The sequence below is a fragment of the Eutrema salsugineum genome, unplaced genomic scaffold (assembly GCF_000478725.1).
Source record: "Eutrema salsugineum unplaced genomic scaffold, Eutsalg1_0 scaffold_6, whole genome shotgun sequence".
Classification (NCBI taxonomy): Eukaryota; Viridiplantae; Streptophyta; class Magnoliopsida; order Brassicales; family Brassicaceae; genus Eutrema; species Eutrema salsugineum.
Window position 1 is genome coordinate 7,239,743 of NW_006256547.1, and position 21,297 is coordinate 7,261,039.

At 35.3% G+C, this 21,297-nt stretch overlaps 4 protein-coding genes across 4 annotated transcripts; 1 reads left to right on the forward strand and 3 right to left on the reverse strand.

Moving 5' to 3' along the window:
* Positions 1-1,127: 1,127 nt before the first annotated feature.
* LOC18012416 (NADH dehydrogenase [ubiquinone] 1 beta subcomplex subunit 3-A) lies at positions 1,128-2,500 on the reverse strand. Its single transcript, XM_006395716.2, has 2 exons — positions 2,228-2,500; positions 1,128-1,363 (listed from the first exon to the last, which is right to left on the reverse strand). Exon 1 carries the CDS (start codon positions 2,449-2,451, stop codon positions 2,236-2,238), a length of 216 nt encoding a protein of 71 aa, XP_006395778.1. The 5' UTR covers positions 2,452-2,500; the 3' UTR covers positions 1,128-1,363; positions 2,228-2,235.
* Positions 2,501-2,647: 147 nt separating this feature from the next.
* LOC18012077 (2-C-methyl-D-erythritol 4-phosphate cytidylyltransferase, chloroplastic) lies at positions 2,648-5,188 on the forward strand. The gene is made up of 13 exons (XM_006395718.2): positions 2,648-2,813; positions 2,910-3,007; positions 3,091-3,162; positions 3,319-3,374; positions 3,638-3,717; positions 3,814-3,896; positions 3,991-4,068; positions 4,183-4,251; positions 4,347-4,415; positions 4,515-4,561; positions 4,645-4,735; positions 4,843-4,901; positions 5,017-5,188. The coding sequence occupies exons 1-12, from the start codon at positions 2,681-2,683 to the stop codon at positions 4,897-4,899; spliced, it is 933 nt and encodes a 310-aa protein (XP_006395780.1). The 5' UTR covers positions 2,648-2,680; the 3' UTR covers positions 4,900-4,901; positions 5,017-5,188.
* Positions 5,189-9,516: 4,328 nt separating this feature from the next.
* LOC18012425 (protein STICHEL) lies at positions 9,517-14,419 on the reverse strand. Its single transcript, XM_006395721.2, has 6 exons — positions 11,927-14,419; positions 11,614-11,833; positions 10,816-11,379; positions 10,106-10,727; positions 9,903-9,987; positions 9,517-9,810 (listed from the first exon to the last, which is right to left on the reverse strand). Exons 1-6 carry the CDS (start codon positions 14,051-14,053, stop codon positions 9,697-9,699), a joined length of 3,732 nt encoding a protein of 1,243 aa, XP_006395783.1. The 5' UTR covers positions 14,054-14,419; the 3' UTR covers positions 9,517-9,696.
* Positions 14,420-17,417: 2,998 nt separating this feature from the next.
* Positions 17,418-20,116, reverse strand: LOC18012426 (PHD finger protein ALFIN-LIKE 6). Its single transcript, XM_006395722.2, has 5 exons — positions 19,733-20,116; positions 19,464-19,496; positions 18,766-18,994; positions 18,065-18,191; positions 17,418-17,976 (listed from the first exon to the last, which is right to left on the reverse strand). The coding sequence occupies exons 1-5, from the start codon at positions 19,827-19,829 to the stop codon at positions 17,704-17,706; spliced, it is 759 nt and encodes a 252-aa protein (XP_006395784.1). The 5' UTR covers positions 19,830-20,116; the 3' UTR covers positions 17,418-17,703.
* Positions 20,117-21,297: the final 1,181 nt, after the last annotated feature.

Consider the following 21,297-nt stretch of genomic DNA (forward strand, 5'->3'; position numbering starts at 1 on the left):
CGAAGTAAAGAACAAATATATTATCCCAATTTGTTTCTCCGTTCTAAAAGCATGATCTATCAAATTAAAAGAACATACTGTAATATAGACACATGAATCCTAATAAACAGATTATTCTTTTTTTTTTTCTGTGCAACCCATAATAAAGATATTTTATATGTCAAAATCGTATAACTTCAGAGAAACCTATTAAAATCAGCTTTAACAAAAAAATAACCTATTAAAATCAACACGGATATGTTTTGGATTGTCATTAAATTTAGTTAGCAACACGTACATTCAGTTCATAGTGCGTTAAAAAAGACAGAAATTCTGAGAGATATGTTTTTGGATTGACATTAAATTTATTTTGCAATATACATACCTTCAGCTCAAAGTACGTAAAAGACAGAAAGTCTGAGATTTAATTGTTCTTGTTAAAGTTTTTCAGTCTCCAATTATGCTCGAAACAACGGAGATTTTTTTTTCTTTTTTTTTTTTAAGTTTTAACAACGGAGAATTGGACCACCAAGGAAATGCACGAATGCTCATATTTCTTACACTAATGGATTTTAACGTGCAACCAATTTACTGACAGCAAATTTCTTTTTCCTCCCATTTGAACATATACAATATATATCCATATATCATTCCTATTTAATATATAGATTTATATATATATTATCAAGTACACTAAGATATATGGCAGATTAAAGGAAAAATAATAATTTGGCAGTGGATGAATGGACGTAGCGTGTAAGAATATACAAATACAATCTGTACTTTTTATATTTCCATAAACTAAGAGCCAAAATAGGTCGGCAAAAAAATATTCCTACTTTAAGAGCGAGAATAATTATTTTCAAAATATTGTATCTTTGATTATACGGCAACGATCCATCCATCACTCAGTTTACGTGTGAATTTTGGCAGTAATAACTTATATTGAAAAACTAAAACGATGCATATAATTCTTTTTCAAACAATTCGGACTCGAATTCTTTTTTGTGAGCCTTTTTGTTATATAAATATTAGTATAAAACTATAAGGGCCCAGATAAGATGGCTGATCTTGTTTCTTGTAAGCCCATTTTCAGAAACATCACCAGCTTCGAGTGAACGGCATTCAAATGAATACGAACTTAGTGCTTACATATCTAAGAGGCAATCTTTATTCTTCAATGTCATGTTAGAAGAACTCTTATTGAAAAAGACAACACATAACAAGACCATATCGTAAACGCTGTCATACAAGATTTTTAATATTCCACAAAGAGATCAAAGCCTTTGTCTTTCATTAACATCTTATTGAGACAATCAAGAAAAATGGCAAATTGTGAATCCCATCCACCCTTTATCTGCCACGGTTTCATCATCGAAACAATCTGCAACAAGATGAGTAATCTCCTTTAGTTTACAATCTTTTTACTCAAAAGATTAAGATCCACGAACAAAAGGAAAAGGTCTCATAGAAGATGAGATCAAATGACACAGTCTTTCATCATTTCTACAAAGCAAAAGAGACAAATGAATGACTTTAAAACAAACACAGACGCCGGAAAAAAGAGAGCTACGTACAGCAATAAACACATATACTTACATATTGGTATTGATCTGAAAGTGTTTATTTGGTTTATACTAGCGACACCTAAAGCCATGAAGGAGATAAATGCTTCAAAGAATCAATCTATCTCTTTATCAACAATAAATTCGCAATTGGCAATAACTGACAGTAAAAAGCTGTCAACTTCTGAGTTCTATTCAAAAAAGGAGAATCACTGAAAGAAGGTACTGAAAATTGGACTAAAAACGTGATCGATTTACACACAAAATACTAGTTCAGGATTCTTAAAGCCATAACCATTTGTATTGGTCTGAAAGTAGCTTTGCTTATACATTCTCTAAAAAATTATCCATCTCTCAGACCAAAAACAAATTAGCAATTACCAACATCAAAAGATGTTAAACATTTGTTCGTAAAGATAATCACTATAAGAAGGTATCAAAACATGTGATCGATTTAAGCACAATACTTCCATTAGAAAATAACCATTTTTCCTGTGTAGATCTCTATAACCAGAGAGTAACCTGAAACATTGAATTGTCTAAGGTATCTACCTAATCAAAATTTCGTTGTCTCATTCAAAATTCAGCAAAATTGAACGGAGCAACACTACGAATTTCAGAGAGAAGTCAATTAGGATAAAACCTAGAAAACGAAACTTTTCCGATGAAATTAGGAAATGAACCTTATTGCTCAGTGAGAAGAAGCGGGTTGTTTCTGGTGCGATGATTGAGAAGGAACCAGGAGTTTGCTATAGATCTGCTCACCGACGAGATAAACGCAGAAGGCGGCAACACCGATTCCGAGACCCGGAAGTGCGTGTCTCATTTGATTCGAGAGCATCGGGTGCTTCCTCCACTCATCCCTTCGCCGGAAAAACTCTCCGGTAGTACCCAACGGTTTCGCCATTTTCTCCGGTCTTCGTCGATCTTACGATCTGTTTGTCGATATCGGCGAGCATTTTGTGGCTTTAGTGAGCTGTTTTGTTTGTATTCTTGGCTTATGGGCCTTATTTATAGCCCATTAGCATCAATGAATAGATTAATGGGCCTATTGGCTTAGCTGGCCCTATATAAATTTTGCCGGTAAACTGAGTGAGAATCTCGTTATTTTCTCCCCGGCGAGATAAAAAGAGAACATGGCGATGCTCCAGGCGAATCTTGGCTTCGTTAAATCTCCGACATTTCCGTTTTCTTCTTCTTCTTTTTCGTGTCCAAAAATTGCAGTGAAAGCTACCTCAGCTTCTCTGGGCTTCAAGAACCGTTCCTCAGGCAATCTCTCATTCTCTTATTATTATTTTATTTTATTTCAAACCAATGAGTCTCTTCTTCGGAAGCAGATTTTGACTGTTTTGAATGTTGATACAGTTCAAAGACTGGATTTTTCGAAAAGGGTTAGTAGAATTTACAGAAGGGATGCTCTGTTATTATCAATCAAATGTTCTTCGTCGGCTGAATTTGATAATGTAAGTTCAAAGTTTAAAATCCACTCAATTTTAAAGTTTTAACCCTCGTATTAATTTGAATTTCTTTCCTTTTTGTTATTCAGAGCAATACCGTTGTGAAGGAGAAAAGCGTGTCAGTGATTCTCTTAGCTGGAGGTCAAGGGAAGAGAATGAAAGTAAGTTTCAGAGTTTAATATGTCTCAGTGTTTCAAACTCTGAAATTTAATCGTTTGTTATGTCGAGTTTCTTTTTGCTTGAATTGTTGTTTTCTATGAAATCTCACTTGCCACCGTTTTTTTTTTTGGGGTTTTGTTATCTGTCAATGTGAATAGATGAGCATGCCAAAGCAGTATATACCACTCCTGGGCCAGCCAATTGCTTTGTATAGGTATCAAAAATTTACTTAAATGTCAGTTATTTTGAAAATGCTGCTATGTTGCTTGAATGTATGTCGCTGAAATGAGCCGTCTGAGAATTATTGACTCTCTCAATTTGTTGATAGAGGAAGTATAATTTAGCTGTTTTCAATCCTCGGAATCCGCTTGTCTATTAGTATTGTAGCATCTAAAAGCATAAGAATGTTTTTTATTTTGTGTAAAGAGATTCACTTTTGCTTTGTATTTGTTGATTTCTATGCCTCATTCTTTGCAGCTTTTTCACGTTTTCGCGTATGCCTGAAGTGAAGGAAATTGTAGTTGTTTGCGATCCATTTTTCCGTGATTATTTTGGAGGTTTAGTCTCTGTCTCTCTCTCTCTTACTAGTTATGGTTCTGGCTGAGAGATCTCTGAAAGATTTCACTGAGCTTTATTTTTTGGTTGTCTTATAGAATATGAAGAAACAATTGATGTTGATCTTAAATTCGCTCTTCCTGGTAAAGAAAGGCAAGACTCTGTTCATAGTGGACTTCAGGTTTATACCCTTGTGTTCATGAGCCAGAAGAAACTATTCTAAAATGTATCGACTATTCTAGTTCATATTAAGCTTATAGTTTTATTTTTCACAGGAAATCGATGTGAACTCTGAGCTTGTTTGCATCCACGACTCTGCCAGACCGTTGGTGGACACTGAAGATGTCAAGAAGGTATACTTTATACTTACTGATTACCTTATGCGAAGTAGCAAAAGATTAGGGAAAAAGAAACAAAATTTCTCTAAGTCCACTAAAAATGTTTTGTCATGGTTTTGTTTCTTGAAGGTCCTTAAAGATGGTTTGGCGGTTGGAGCAGCCGTACTTGGTGTTCCAGCAAAAGCCACAATTAAAGAGGTACATATTCTTCAACTTATTTGGCAAAAATTTAACAGTTTAGTGGTCATCATCTCTTTTTTTGGGTACTAGACTTCTTCTGTTGCGATATGCAGGTCAATTCTGATTCGCTCGTGGTGAAAACTCTCGACAGAAAAACCCTTTGGGAAATGCAGACACCACAGGTTTCTATCATCTTTCATGCTTCATATGATATATAAATGTTTTGATTGATTTTCTTTTTTTTTTGTTTCAAGCCACTTTAATTTATGCTTTCTCTTTAGGTGATCAAACCCGAGCTGTTGAAGAGAGGTTTCGAGCTTGTGAAAAGGTTTGTGTTCCTTAATAAAGCTGATGCGGTCTTGATGGAAATCAAAGAAGACTGAGAATAACTTGTGTATATTTCTGAAACAGAGAAGGTCTAGAGGTAACAGATGATGTTTCAATTGTTGAGTACCTCAAGCATCCGGTTTACGTCACTCAAGGATCTTATACAAACATCAAGGTAAAAAACACTCATTTATCTTCTTTCTTTTTTTTTTCCTCCTAGCGGTGATAGAATGACAAAGATTGTATTTTTTATTATTGCTAAAACTGTCTTTTCTGTTTTAGGTTACAACACCGGATGATTTACTGCTTGCTGAGAGAATCTTGAGCATGGACTCATGAGGGTATAATTAGAAGTTTTTTTTTGTTTATACAGCTTTACGGAAAATGAAAATGTTTAGAAAGCTTCAGGATTTTTCAGATTGTGAATAATGTTTTGTATCTATATCATGTGTGTAGGATGAAGTACGGCTTGGTACTTCGATTTTTCGGCTCGGGATGGTAATCCATTTTTCGGACTCTTTAAGCAATTTGGAACCGATTTTTGTGTTGTTTTGTTTTTTACCTTAGAAAAATACTTCATCAAACAATAACCATTGTTATTGCAAAGAGCTTCATGATCTTGATCATTTTTTTGGTGTGATTGAAAATGTTTTATGTTTAGCCTAGTTTTGCTTACTTCTTATATTGTTGTGAACTTGTGACACAAAAAAGGAAGCAATATAATATCGATGTTATTATTTTTACTGGAATATAGCAATATACATACTAGTTGAATGTTGACAAAAAAATAAATTGGTTGAATATAGGAAAATAAGCCAAATGGCCACATATTGACAGAAAATATAGTATAGAGCACTTTAATGTGTATAATCAACTAAATAGCCAGATATGTGTTTTGTATAGTATGATTAGCCAATTTTGCAATGCTTTTTCTTTCTCTCTCTATGGTCTGTGTAGTGCGGAACCTTTTGTTGATGCTTTTTGGTTTATACACCTTTAAATATTAATTTATTTAATACACATGATTTTTTTATTTTAAATGCTACAAATACGAATTTTGAATCCGAACATTTAAATTTAAAATCATGTATAATATTTATTCAACCATTTAATATTTCTTTTTTTTTTGAAATTATAGTTTATTGTTTACATGATTACATCCACTGATATCGTAGCATCCTGGTTTGGTGGAGGAGGAATTCGCTCGGTTGGGAATTGTATCGGTTTATAGTCGTTTGAAAAGGCTCGGTCCTAGCGTGGGCAAGACTAGATGCAAGAAAAAGCACAGTGACCATCATTGTTATTGCAAAGAGCTTCGTGATGTTCATCATCTTTGATCTGTGTGTATGTGATTGAAAATGTTGAACCCTAGTTTTTATTTATATTGTTATGTTGTGACCAAAAAAAGAAAGCAATATGGTGTATGTTATCTTATTTTGTTTTACTGGAATTATAGGTAATGTGGTATGATTTTATTGGTGAAATATATTTTATATACAGAAGGTTGAAAAGTATCAAGATCGTTCAATTGTATACTTTTGCCAACAACATTCTCAAGCATTCCCGTACTTGCATAGGAAAAAATCTTAAAATGAAGATTTTTTTATAATCAATACAAGAAATGAATCGCCTATACAAAATTGGTTTGTCAGTTATTCTATGTACAAACAGTAGATGAATGTGTATTCTCTTTTGATGACACAACAAGACAATAAATTGGCCCCTAACATTATTGTTTTAAAAAGTAATTAATACCCTTATCTTTAGGTGGATGAGAAGAGACTCAACGTGACTACAGAACTTATGAAAGAAATATCATGTAATGTGTTTGTATAATTTTATCAATTTTTTCTTGGTTAAAAGCTACCATTGGCCTAAAATGAGGGAGATGTACATACAACAGATTTACACATGTGATGAAATGATTTAAATTAGATTTTCGATTTAATTTTAGTTCGAATAATTTGGTTAAGATTCGAGTTTGGTCGGGTCGATTTATAGTAGAGAATGCCGTTTCCGTTGTGTTCGTGAGCACAAAATGATATTGGAATATTATTGTACGTATCCATGTTACATTATGGTTTGGCTATAAGATTTAAATAGGTTAAATCCTTCAAATTTAATTTAAAATTTGTTTCCGCTTCATTGTCAAAGTAAAATCTGAATGATTTAATTTTAAATCACAGCACAAAACTATTTTAAGAGATTTATGGTAAAGCGCACAATAATACAAGGTTTTATATTGTGATGCATTATGTATTTATTTTTTTAGAGCGTTTACTATTAGAAAGAACCATATTAGTCGAGTTTAGGAGGAATACAATGGCCGAGACCCGGAGGACAAATAATTGGGATTGGGAACTGCTCCACTGATTTCTTTGCATCCTGGTTTGGTGGAGGAGGAATATGCTCGGTTGCAAAAACCGGTGGTTTATGGAACGGTTTAGATTCGGTTTGGAAGTTTAGATTTGGTGGTGGAGGTAAAGGCAATGTCCTTGCTTGGGCAAGACCAGATGCAAGAAGAAGTAGAGTAACCACCATTTTTATTGCTGAGAGCTTCATGATCTTCTTCATCTTTCTGTGTGTGATTGATATTAATGTTAAGCCTATGTTTGTTTATTTATATTGTTGTGTTGTGACTTGTGACTTGTGAGTTGTGAGTGACCAAAGAGAAAGGCACTATGATTTTTTTTAGTGGAATTATATGTTGAGAACAAATAAAAAAGCAAAATGGTTTTGTTTTCTTTGTTTTACTGGAATTATGTGTTGTGAATATAGAAATATGGTTACATTAATTACCGAGAAATTTCAACGGTATATTTACCATCGACAATCATTGAATCCCAACTTATGATGATTAATTCTATTGCATTCCAAATTCCATCACATTAGCAAAAGCTCGACATTAGGAAAAACAACAATTTATTTATTGAAGAAAGAATCGTTTACATTTGTCAAAAACAATAAGAGATTCTACGGGCATGCCGTATGCCATCATTTATTACATTTAAATCAGTTTTTTTAACTAATATAATGGAAACAATACGTCTACAAATAAAGGTGAAACTTCATAAACTAAGCTACTGACACAAGCTACTGACACCTAAACGATATCTGATCTTGATACGTAATCTCTCAGTCGATTTCGATTTAGTTTTGGTCAATCTTAATAATCGTTATTAAAACAAAAAAAAAACAAAAAAAAACTTAATTATCGTTCTTCCAAGTAGTTAAATAAAAGCCCTTTCATATTTTACGTTTTAAGCACCTTGCAATCTATGGACGTATCTAATAAGTGTCTTTAAAGAGATTACAGAACTTTGTAAAACAAATATATAACATGTGTTGTAATTGAGGTAGCAATGTTTTTTTGGGTTAAACTAGCGTTGACATAACATGGGGGAGATATATCGCATATTCAGACATGATATGTAACATGTTACCATTTTATACAAGATGGTATTTTACATTTAAAAAATCATGCTACGATTTTAACAGTTTGAAATCATAACAAAAAAACTATTATGAAAGACTGATGGTAAAACGCACAATAATACAAAAGCGGTTTTATACCTTCATGTATTAAAACTATTTTCTTAAGTCGTTTGATATTAGAAAATGAAACATTTGAGCTTATGATAATCATTACTGGAGTTTCAAGGAGGAAGGCAACGGTGAAACGGAGGACAACTAGGGAAACCCGGACGACAAAGAAACTGGTCCACTGCTTTCTTCTCATCTTGGTTTGGTTCGGTTGAGAAAACCGGTGGTTTATGAATCGGTTTAGAGTCGGTTTGGAGGATTAGATTTGGTGATGGAGGAAAAGGCTCGGTCCTAGCCTGAGCAAGACTAGAGGCAAGAAGGAGCAGAGTGAAGACCAGTGTTATTGCATGGAGCTTCATGATCTTGATCATCTTCGTTTTGTGATTGAAAATGTTTACTCAACTTTGCTTATTTATTATTGTTGTGAACTTGTCAACAAAAAAAAAAGGAAAGCAATTTTTTTTTTTAAACCGGAAATATTTTTGTGAATATAGCAACGCTATATTAGTTGAATTATATGTCGTTATTTCATTGGTGGGATATAATTTATAAATTGCTTCGCACTATATAGATCTTACCGAAAAAAAAAATCAACAGTCTATTTTACTAACACTATCCTTTAGCATTCCAAAGGCCATAGGAGGGAAGGAAGAAAATTCCGACATTAGGAAAAAATATCGATTTTTTCTTTTTCTTTGACATTTGGCAAAACATCAATTTAGTGAAGGAGGATCGTCTACATTTTTCAAAAAAGAAGAAGAGAAACATCTAAACAGAAATTTTATTGATAACTTATCCGTTATATGTTTGGGTAATCGTTCCACAATTCCGCCAAAAGTTTCATGTCTTAAATACAATATCTGAATCTCTTTAAAAAGCTAAACAGGACAAGACTTTCTAATCTATACCACACAGGGTTTAAAAATCGATCTAATAGCACATAGCGTTTTATCTTTTGCAATTTCTTTTCATTTAAGCTAAAAAATGCGATTTTAAAATTTATATTACACTAAACTGAGTTTTAACCCAAACCAACCGTAATTAATCTTACCCAAAACCCTTCTAAACTGAAGCACACAACTTTGGGGTTTAACAATTGAAATGATGGAGGTTTTGGTCATACACAACTTAACTCATTTTTGGTTCAGTTTTAAATTTTTTTTTGGGACTAAAATGGGGTTTTACAATTGAAATTATGATTTGTTTCAATGGTATCAATATATGTAATATATCAAGTTGAGAAGAAACTAAAATTATTAAATTACATTACCAAAATAAAAAATATTAATTCGCAAATAAAAGAATGTCAGATATTCATCGAGTTATTTACGTTTAAACTACCGCTCAAGATTAAGCTACTCTTTTAACTTTTTTTTTTTTAATTTCTAAGTAACATTTATTATAACATGAAAACAAAAATGGAGTCTTTAAACTCATAGGATAGGAACTTTACAGCGAATAAATTAAAACTATCTTTTGACATATTAATTTTCAGATAGAATTAAAGAAAACTATGTGGAAGTGGAAGAACAGATGAGAAATTAGAGCTTGAGGGAACAATTATGTTTTCATGACTTTATAGAAACTAAAGTTTCATCTTCTAAAGGTACCTTCTGCTTTCCTCGGCTTAGCACATCCATTAAACAAAGAGAATCGTCTCTTTCGACTTCTCTGGGAACGAACAGGAGTTCCCTTACCCTGTTTCGACTAATCAAATCCGCAAAAGAAAAAAAAATGAGAAAAATAAACCAAATCAAAATATCGAAACGATGGAACAGTTTTGATTAATTAGCACATACCTTGCTTCTTCTTTGAGTCTTGTGTGTATTCCAACATAATAACATATTACAACCAACTCTTCCTGATCCTGATTCGTATCCTCCTCTACATAACCAAAGCCACAATGTTCATTAATCATTATGAAAAATATGTTTGTAAAGATCTCATATTCTCATTCATTTTCTGTTGTTGTTTGAATAAAAGAAAGACCAGGGAAACTTACAGATTGTCTTTCTTGTTTCCGAAGCTAGTATCATGAAGTAAGCTTGGGGAAAGAGGACAATGCTCTCCTCTTTTACCGGTTAGATTCTCTTGAAGCTCACCATTTTCTCCGATTTTCAAAAGCTTAACTTCATTGTTTAGTTCATCTACCCAATGGTGAGAGGTTAATCCAGAAGAAGAAATAGCAGAACCTATGTTAGGTTGGCGATAAGTGTCTTCTTGAGGTAGAATCTGATTCCTTTCGGGTTTTATCCGTATAAGTGATCCAGGTGTGTCTTTATCAGCGGTTTGTAACCAAGCGGTTTCTAATCTTTGTTCTCGGATGGTTGATTCTATCCTTTGCATTGGGAGTTTCGATCTGCTGTCTTCGCTGCTACCAACTTCGAGGTCTGATGCAGCAGTTAAACCAGTGATGGCATTTAGATCTCCACCTTTGTTGGTCATTTCTGGTTTCCAGGTTTGGTGAGGAGCGACGAGTAACTCGGTTTCAGGCAAGAGAATTATCCTGACCTCTACGCTTCGCCTTAATACCATTTCGATCGCGTTTGTGATACTGCTTAGAAACCTTTCAGCTCTCGATTTGATATCAGTTTCTCCGAACGCGATATAAGCAACTAGAATACCTGCAAATTATGTTCATCTTTTTAATAATGCAAACTTTTGAAAGGAGGCAAAAAAGTGAGAAAAGAGAGAAACGTTTATGCTTTTTACCTTCAACTTCACTGATAGATATAAGTTTCCCATGACTATAGAGAAGCTGCCTCAATGTCTTGGAATGGCATCTTTCTATACATTTTCTCCATATATCATTTAGTTTCTCTGAACTTCTTTGAGTAAGCATCATGGTGCTTGCGGTGCTATTGTCAAGTGAGGGAGTGGAAGCTTTGCTCTCTCGAACTTGGCTAGATGAGGAGGAGGATTTATAGCAGGTATTATCGATAACCCTGGAGAACGATTTCGCTTCATGGGAAAGATTTCCGCTCCTTTTTCTAATCGAAGCTGGGGATGCTGACTTACTAAAGTGAAGTCCTCCTACTCTCTGTTTTTTAGCCATCACTTCCCTTGAAATGCTTGAAGGGTCATCATCAGTTGCTCTAGAGCTTTGCCTTCTACTGCTGCTTCCTGTATGTGTGGTTCCAGGAGAGGGCATTGACCCAAGCTGAAGCAAGGTCGCTGTGAACCATGTTGAACGGTCATTCGAAACTCTAAGCTGCTTCTCAGCTTCAGAGAGAAGTTTTAAAGCGTGCTTTAGTCCCTCCATATCCGCTTCAGTCACTACAAAAACGAAGCAAGAATCAACAAAAATTGAATCAAACAAAGTGGCCAAAGATTCATAAAGGGTAACACTGATCTCACAAGAAACATGGCTTAAGGGTGTGTGGTGTTGATTGAGGGAAAAAAATGGAATAGGCGAAGGTCTCAACAAGATAATAGATCATAACGTATCAATAAGCTATTTTTAGCACATATGACCACTATGGATTTTAAATACTTTGCTGGGAAACTTACAGTTTCGTCCGTCAAGGAAGGCTTCGCTGTATTTTTCGTCTACGACCTTGTATGTACCAGCAATAATATCCATGATAAGACTAGCAAGTTGAGACATCAAGACTATTGGGTCAGCTCCAAGGTCCAACAATTCTCTAGCTCGCTTCACTGTCTCTGCCGTATCAGATGACAATGCTAATTCCAAAAGTTCCAGCAATTTCTCATCTGAAACAACACCCACCTTCACAAACAAAATCCAGTGCCACATTTTGAACATTAATACGTTTTTAAGTTTTTCAATGCACAGAAACATAGAAGAATTAGGAAAACTTACTAGCTCGTTTACGAGAGCAGTGGTTATTCGTTTTCCCAGCAAACTCAGCTGCTCCAGCATAGTTTCAGCATCTCGAAGTGAACCATCAGCGTTCATAGCAATCAGGTCCAACGCGTGCGGTTCTACATCAAGATTTTCGTCTGAAGCAACTTTCCTTAGTCTCACTACTATGTCAGCATCTTTGAGTTTGTCGAAGAGGAACTTCTGACACCTTGACTGAATAGTCCGAGGAACATTGTCAAGGTCTGTCGTTATAAATATGAAGACAACTCTCTGCAGAGGTTTCTCAAGAAACTTAAGAAAAGACAGCCACGTCTTAGATGGCAACAAATGACACTCATCAATCACAAAAACCTTGTATGTTGAGGAATTCCGTGGAAGTATCGTCGGTAGATTTTTTAAAAGGTACCTAACCTTATCAGCTCCCTTCTTATTAGCTCCATCAAGTTCCCAAAAATCCCTACTTTTCCCAGACAAGAAATCATTGCACTCTTTGCAATACCCACAAGGCTTCATTTCTTCAGTTGCCACACAATTCAATGCGGCTGAAAAAATTCTTGCGGTCGATGTTTTCCCAGTTCCTCTAGGACCCTGGAAAAGATAAACAGGAGCAATCCTACTCCTTTTTACAGCGTTCATTAGCGACTGAACCACTATACTCTGCCCAATCAATTCATCAAAGAACATTGGTCTATACTTTTGGCTGAAGCTTCGGATGTTCTCTGGTGTACTTCCTTCTTCTCCTTCGCCATCTAATGCTACAACCTCCAAACCATCTTGACTCCTACAACTAGTAGACCACCTCCTCCCATCTAATCTACTCTGAGCCTCCAAATCGAGCTCTCCGTAATTGGTAGAAAGCTCGTCGTCACTAAGCCCAGTTCCTATAGAAGACCCTCCTCTACCATCACCACCGTATGTGAGCAAAGGCAAAACACCTTGTGCACTTCTTGAAGCAATTTTCTGTTTACTAAACCCTCCAGAAGAATGTCGACTATGTCGACGATACACAGATTGACTCCCGCATAATATGCTACTCCCGGTTCTTCTCAAAGTATCCGACAACGATGGAGAGCAACAACTTCTACATCCACCTCTATGTTTCATAGTCTTCTTCGTCCAATAACATGGAATGCCACAACCTTGCCTCCCTGGTAAATATAAGTTATCATCCAACTCATCGTCACCGTCATTCACCGAAGTCGTGGTACCATCCCAAGATCCAACAGTGCTTGGATTACGAACAGCATACATGTTGAATGAGCTAGTCGATAAAGCCGGTGTACTGTTATAAGTACATGAAGAATCCTCTTTCCTAGTAGTTCTCAAAAACTTAGAGGAAGAACGTGACCAGTTCTTGTGCTTAAGCTTCAAAAGCAAAGGAGATGCACCAGTGACTTTCCTCAGGTCCTCTGAATTGCTAAATTCCTCTGTATCGTCTGATAATTCAGCAGAAACACCTCTCCTTGCATCTAAAGCTGATGCAGCATTACAGTTTGTAGATTTTCTGGCGACAGTTTCTTCTCTAGGTTGATACTTTGAGAAAAGATCCAAACGAGAGGAGTTTTTTTGCTTACTCTTCTTCTTGCTACTAACACTGCTCTTCCTGATCTTTGCCGCAAGATTCGTGTCTCCGAACCTGAAAATCATCGAGGCCGATTGGATTTCCCCAGGATACGAATCGCTCTTGGAATCCCCACCTTTCCTCGCATCACTCACATCATCGTCCTCGTCGTCGTTGTCATCATTGACACTAGCTTGTGTCCACGAAGATTCGTCTTCTTCCTTGCCGTTTTTAGCTATTCCGCTTTTCTCGCTGGAAGATTTCTGTGTTTTCCAGTTGTACAAGAACACTTTCTTCTCCTTCTCGTTTCCAATCCTCCGATTACTACTCTCTGCTCGAATCGGGAGTTTGTGAGCGTTATCACCGTTCCGACTCGAACTCGCGGCGTTTCTGCTAACCGGAGGCTCCAGAACCGCCGTCGCGACGGATCTCGAGGAATCGAGAGGGGATTTCCAGGAGGAAGTTGTACCTGGATCGCGCAAAACGCGGCCAGCTTTCCTGATTTGAGTCAGCTCTCTCTTCAGATGCGATTTGCTCAGATCCGAAACTCTCGAACCCGACATTTCTCCTTAATTCTCACAAACAAAACCCAAGAGCTTCCCTCGATTTCCGCTTCTTCCCTCGATTTCCACGTCTATCTCAGACTCGAGTTTTCAGTAGCATTTGAGAACAGTTTCGCATGCTCAAGCACGCAAGCAACAGCTATCAGAACATCACCATTGAAAAAATCAGAGTAAACAAAATCAGAAGAAGTAAAACAGTAGAGATCCAGGAGAAGAGACGAAGGAATCGAGGAAACGGTACGAAACACTGAAGAAAGAGGTAAGCGATATAGTCTACTTGTTTCGCTAGAACTACGGGCTAATACATCGCCGGCGCTGGAACAAAAAAAAAAGAAAATGATGAATCTCGAGTTCTGAAACTGTAGTTGCCTGCGACTGCGAGAGAGCATGAGAGAAAGAGAGAAGGAATAATTTTCAATTTTAAAATTTCAACAATAAGTTTTGATTATATTTAAAGATCTTATTTAAATGTCATATTTTTATTTGTGGAAAGAAAAAGTGAATCGGAGAAGAAAAAGTGAAAAAACTGTAACTCCCAAAGGAAAAGGAGGGTGGGATTCACCTTTGCTCGGGTCTCGTCAAGCCTTGTCTCAGTGTTTTCTGTCTAAGCGTGCGTCAAATTTTTTTTTTTTTATTGTCCCTATTTTTTATTTTACAGATAAGGTGTCGGTAATAATTTTGTACATGAAACCAATATGAACTGAGAGTTTTTTTTTTTATATATATGAACTGAGAGTTGTAAAATAGTATGTACATTCAATTTATTTTGTTCAGAATTTTAAGGAGCTTAAGTTGCCTATATAAGCACATTCTGATAAAATGATTTGGTTTTTCTATATCTACATAAATGTCCATAAAGTATGTCTGGTTTATTGTATGTTTTGGTGTATTTGCTCAAGCTCCTTTGTTCTTCATTTCAAAATGCCCAACAATAACTCTTGGTTACGCATACAAGAAAGGCTACAGAGTTGGACTGCACGCCGTTTATGCTAACATGTCCAGCACACCGTGCCATATGTATATATTATGCTTATATGACATGCATCCTTGGTGTCTCATCCCCGAGTTTTGGTAAATAATAATCAAGAAATGACATGGAAAGTGAAAGAAAGACTATCAACAAAAATGCAAAGCTCCTCCAGATTGAAGATAGAATTCATCTTTCCATAACTATTTCTTACGTAATCGTGTTGGAATACGGTGTGCAAAAGCTTAGCTTCTATAAGATAATCTTGAAAGTATAAAGCCAACTTTGCTATGATGTTTCGGATTTACATTTACTCCTCTTCGACCGTCAATCAATCGACAAAGCATGCATGAAATAAAGAACATTGTTTTTCGATCATATGGACTAAGCAAAAGAACGAGCAATCTATAAGAACTCGATTATATATAGCAGAAAAACTATAACAAATGAATTGGCTTACGGACACCAAATACTAGCAACTACTCGAAATATTCTTTTTTTTTCGTCGGGAACCACGGTGGCTGGTGATGTTGTCAAAGTCTTAATAGAACAGGAGGTGATCGGGTTTATGGATTTGGGGTAAAATGACTTTACTGTCCTCCCACGTTTTGGTGAAACTCGCTCGGTGTACTAAACAAATCAAAACCGTGTTTAATTAGAGTGATCTCCCCAAATTGCTTTTCCTGTTTTTTCAAAGCATCTCACCAAATTGCTTTATGAGAGCAATGAGAGCCTAAATCTTTGCCGTGACAATTGTCTTTACATGTTTTTCAAACAAAAAAAAAAAAGACAAATGTCTTTACAGTAAAAATCTCATGTGTTAGCTGTTTTAATGTTTTGTCCGTTGGATACGCCGAAGAAAGTGATTATCACATGACTATTTTTTGCCATTATTAGTATTTATTATTGATTCTATTTTTCTGATTACAGTTGTTATCAGCGAATCTATTCTTCTTATTTCTTTTTTTGGTCGAAATATTCTTCTTATTTAAGGAACATATTTTATAACGTAATTTCATAATAATCCAATATATTTTTATTATATACTGTAATTGATAATTCTTACCAACAATACCACTAAAACTACGAAAAAAGAAGAGAATCGCCGAGGTTAAATCTTGAGCAAACTTTCAATGATTTGGTCAAACTTGTAAGTTGTAACGAAGTCAAAAGAAAGGATGAGATGGAAACATCATGTGGACACATTGTAAATTCACCACTTCCAAACCATGTCTTAAATCCAATTATTGCAGTATAATTATAACACAATTTTTTGTTTTTGTCAACTATACAAAGGTCATGCGCCGTATTACTCTAAATATAATACTTTTCTCATAACATGATACCAAACTATGGGTTTGTAGATTAGCTAGATATCTCATTCTTATCAATACAATTTTGTTTGCGATTTGGAAAACAAAAAATATATAAAAAAAATTATATGTTCAGGTTTAATTGATAGGTATACTTCAGCTTAAATTAAATCACTGTAAAACTAAAAATTAATATGGTGATTGTTTAAGTAGTTATATCCTCGAAAATGTGATTCAAATGATTTGAATTTGGTAAAAGAGTAATTTTATAGTCATTCTAATTTTGACATATCATTTTAAGAGAATGAACAGGTTGAAACATTGAATCGATATCGATCCAGCGAGTTTGTGTTGATGATTATTACCAAACATATATCAACACGCAAAGATGTGTTTACGAAAATGAAAAATTTGTGTACTTGTTTGAGTTCTTTTCTTGAATTTGCATTAAAACATGCTTATGGTTATCCTATATTTTATAGCTTATGGTTCCTTATAGTCGTTCTTTAAATAATGCATTTATCGTTGCATAAAAATAAACAGAAGGCCAAAAGCACATGCGACTGTTTTGTTAGATATTGGGATTGGGAGGCCCCTATCCTTGTGGCCCAGATATTTTATAGTCATTTTCTTCATGTATTTTGTAAAGGATCCAATCTATTTCTTTTCCTTGTTTGTTACATAATAAAACCCTATCAATATGCAAAAGGAACCAAATAAATTGTATCTTAAGTGGTTTATAAGTGTTGTGGTTGTGTGATCACTCGCATTCAAATTTCATAGTATACATGTTGTTGTTACTAAAAAAAAGTATTAAAAAGAACGTTTGAAAGTTGGTTTGGTCAATAAAAGTTTGAAATTTCACTTCGTCATGTATTTGGATAGTACTTTCTATTGGGGTGACACTTGAACGACAAGAATGTTAAACTGAAACACAACTTTTTATTTTCAGTCAAAATTTTGTTAGAAAGGATAAACTAATAACCAGATATTTCTTACTTTAGTAAAATTGTACAATATAAAAGACTATGTGATAAAATATAAGCATATTACCAACAATTTGAACTAGGAAGTATAGGATCGGTAGACGGAAAATTACTAAGATAATCTCAAATAAGCAAATTAGTAGTAGCATTGACACCAACAACAACAAAAAAAATCCAAAAAAAAGAAAGACATCACCAATTGTAAATAGTCTCGATCCATAATAAAGACTAAGCAATTAAAAAAAAGAGTATTTTTTTTTACCTTCTTACATCTTCTAATACCCTTTTTCTGGCTTTTTTTTTTTTGTGGGAACTTCTTCTCCTTCTTTCACAGTTTCCTCCTAACTCTCTTACCTTTTCTTTTCTTCCGGTTGTTATTTAACTTCAAGGTCTAGCTCTCTTGTTACTGCAACTTGGGCATTTGTACTGCTTGATGTGTTCTGCTTTTGCTGGTGTTATCTTCACACATTTTCCATGGAACCATTTCTCGCAGGCGTCACAGCAAATCCAGAACTCATCAGTACCGTAACTATCTCCACAAGCACCACAAACTGCACCTTGTTCATCGTCTTCTTCCTCGTCTTCACTTTCATCATCTTCTTTTGGCGGTGGGGATGACATCTTCGAAACCTTTGTGAGAGATTCAGATTGGCGAGACTGTTTCAGAGGAATACAAAGAGATAAGAACTTAGCAGAGATGAAGATCGAGAGAGAGAGGGGTATAAAATAGAGAAACAGAAGATACCTTGATGCCGCTAGATTTGCTTTTGCTATTGTTGTTGTTAGCAGAGAGATCCTTGGATTGCTTTGCATTGCCGGTCACAACCTCGAAAATTGTTGGGAGCTCGTTAATCATCTGGAAGAGCCTCTTCCTATAAAAGAATCAGTTCATCGGATAAGCTTAGAGGCAAGTGATTGCTATAATGTTTAGAAAACTTAATTCCAGAGAAGTATCCGATGAGATCAAAACAGTTAAATTTCTTTTCATCAATCCACCAAAAGAACCACACATGCTGAGACTCTTGATTCACGACCCTAGACAAATCCAGAATCACTGACTCGTTATGGCCATCTTCCATTTAACATGTTAACTCTCAGCTAACGGATTTTACAATTGGTGCTGAGCTGTAAACACAGCTACAATCCCATGCAAACTTCCAAGACTAATTACAATGATCCTGCACTAGACTAATACAAAGAATAGGTAATCAGAACTAGAGGCACATATCACATCTATTGACCTGAATCCCATATATCTCAATAAAACTGGTCCAGTTAGATGGGATTCATAACATATGTGGCTTGACTTCTGTCTCATGAAGGAAAAAGCCAACACAAGACAAGAGAATGCTAGGATGGTCATTATAACCTTAGCACACATGAGTTTACAAGATTATCGCATTTGAGACGCAACACTCGAAAGACTGAGCTGAGAAGGAACCTTACCTCTCATTCTTACCAAACCCAAAACGTGCACCAAAGTAAAATGCAACAGAGAGCAGCCACGAGTCGCTGTGAACTGCGACCAAAGATACCCAGTCCTTTTCTTGCATTCCGTCTCTTGCGAAGTTGATGCCTAAAGCTGGTTCAGGAAGCTCAGGAGGAACTTCCTCGACGGGAAGATTAACCTCCCATGTTTCATTCGGAAGTCCATAGAGGCACAAGTTCTCCTTCTCTGCATAAACAAGAAAGAAACACCTTAAGAGAAACCACACAGAGGACATAACTCAACATGTCGACACGCACAATCAACAGATCAAGTCCTCAAAATGGTTCAGATAGACAGAACACCCGAGGAAAAAGATAATCCAAAACACAGTCACAATGAAACAACTAAACAGATAAAGCTCCTGAAAGTTTTGTACTCTAACTGAAATCTTAACTAGCGAAAACGATAAAGACAATCACTATGAAACAAACCAACTGAAGCTATATTTGCATAAAATCTAGAGACATTGACCAGTGAACAAATTAACGAACCACAGAGATCGCCCACTGATTGAAATCATAGAACTTTAGTAACTTCGACATAACATCCCACTAGGAACCATGAACTAGAAAGTGGGCATTTTTACTAGAAACGAAACGTGGCGATTTGAATTTGAAGCAAAACTAGTTAAAATACTGTTGAAGAAATAACGCACCAGGATCGCACGTTTGGTAAAACTTCACCATATCTGCATGAACACACACAAAAAAAAAAACCCAGAAACGTCAAATCTCACAAAATGACAACAACCCGGACAATAATAGGGTTTTCTCCCTTAAAAAGCAAAACCCAAATGCTACAAATCGGCAAATCTACTCTATCCTTCTGAATCGCCGGTGCGGATTTCTCGGAGAAACAAAAAAAAAGCCCAGGATCGGACAAAGCAAGAAAGGAAGACAGAGAAAGAGAGAAGACCAAGCTCACCGTTGGTGAGAGCCTTAATCAGACCAGCCCGTCGACCTCTGAAGTCGCTAAAGACCTCTTCGACAGTCCGAGGAATCGGATGAGTGATTCCCTCCATTTTTCTTAACCACAGATGATGTCGCCGGAGTATAAATTAGCCTCACAATCGCCGGCGAAGGTGAGTATTCCGGTGAAAATCAAAATCTGGGACGAATGCTTGAAGGAAAGCAGGAAACAAAAAGGAGCTACAAGAGAGAAATTTCACTTTGGGTTCGGATTTGGGGAGACTGAAATTTATAAATCTCTTTAATTTGGGGGAAATTGGGAAAAGAAAAATAGACAAGAGCTAGAAACCCTAAAACGAATAAAAAGGAACAGATCAAAAACAATTTTGGGGATAGGACATATATATAATATATATATTGTTTTTTGACGTCATATAAAATAGATATATCTCTCTATTTATATTCCGTATTTATTATTTATTAATTCGGTCTTACACAAATACCACACCCTACTTTCTCGGCTACATCCCAATCTATAGTAGACTCCCGACTATTTGACGACATAAAAGAAAAACTCCCAAAAAGTCACCTGTATTAATAAATATGCAGAATGAGACATCAAATTTTTTTTTTGGGCGTCGAGACATCAAGATTTAAGGAATCACAATCGGATTTTTTTGTTTGGTCGAATCAATCCCAATATTTCAAGTTTAGCGGAAAATTGCCTTGTAACTTTAACCCAAATCCACAGCCCAAGTTTAGTTGGGATGTGAAGAGATAAAAAAATATGGAATGTATAGCCCAATAAAGGTTAATGGGCTTTTGCAGCAACCTAGAGGTAATGAAATTTGAAGTTTTGAATCTTTTGATCATCTGTAGTTCTGTACATATATTACAAACAAACAAAAAAATCCTTAAGAAAAGATAGAAAAAAGTTAAACATTTGTCTTTTCGTCACTTGGAAAAAATATTGTTAACCGAACTGGTTTCTGCATGTAAAATAACAACGAATCAGTATTTCACAGATTCGGTTTGGTTTAGCGATTTTTTTTTAGTTTTGTAGGCGAGCTAGCTAGAAACTAGTGAAGACTTACGTTTAACAAACAAAACCCTAGTACACGTAACTATCTGAAAAAAAAAAATATTTATCAATAATATTTGTAAGTTGAACTTAATTTTTTTTTTAAGTTGAACTTACTCAAAGTCATGACATAGTTTAACTAAGAGTTAACCAAACAAAAATACATTGAAATTTTAGTAAAAGTTGATATATACTTACAAAAGCTTGTCATTTCTTGTAAAGAAATGGAAGTGGACAAACAAATTACTAGATAGTTTTGTGACAGAAAGATTTTGAACCGAGATATAAACTATTATCCGAAATTTGTGGAAAGTTAAATATGTTGACTTTTAAAACGTATGGTCTTGTTAGATATTACATGGGACTTCCTAGGTTTTTTTTTTGTCAAACCCTAAGTCTTATACTTGTGGAGGCAATATACTAACCACCGCCTTATCTATTTTTGTCATTAGATGTTGAATTATCAAAAAGAGTTTTTTGAACAATGAATTATCAAGAGT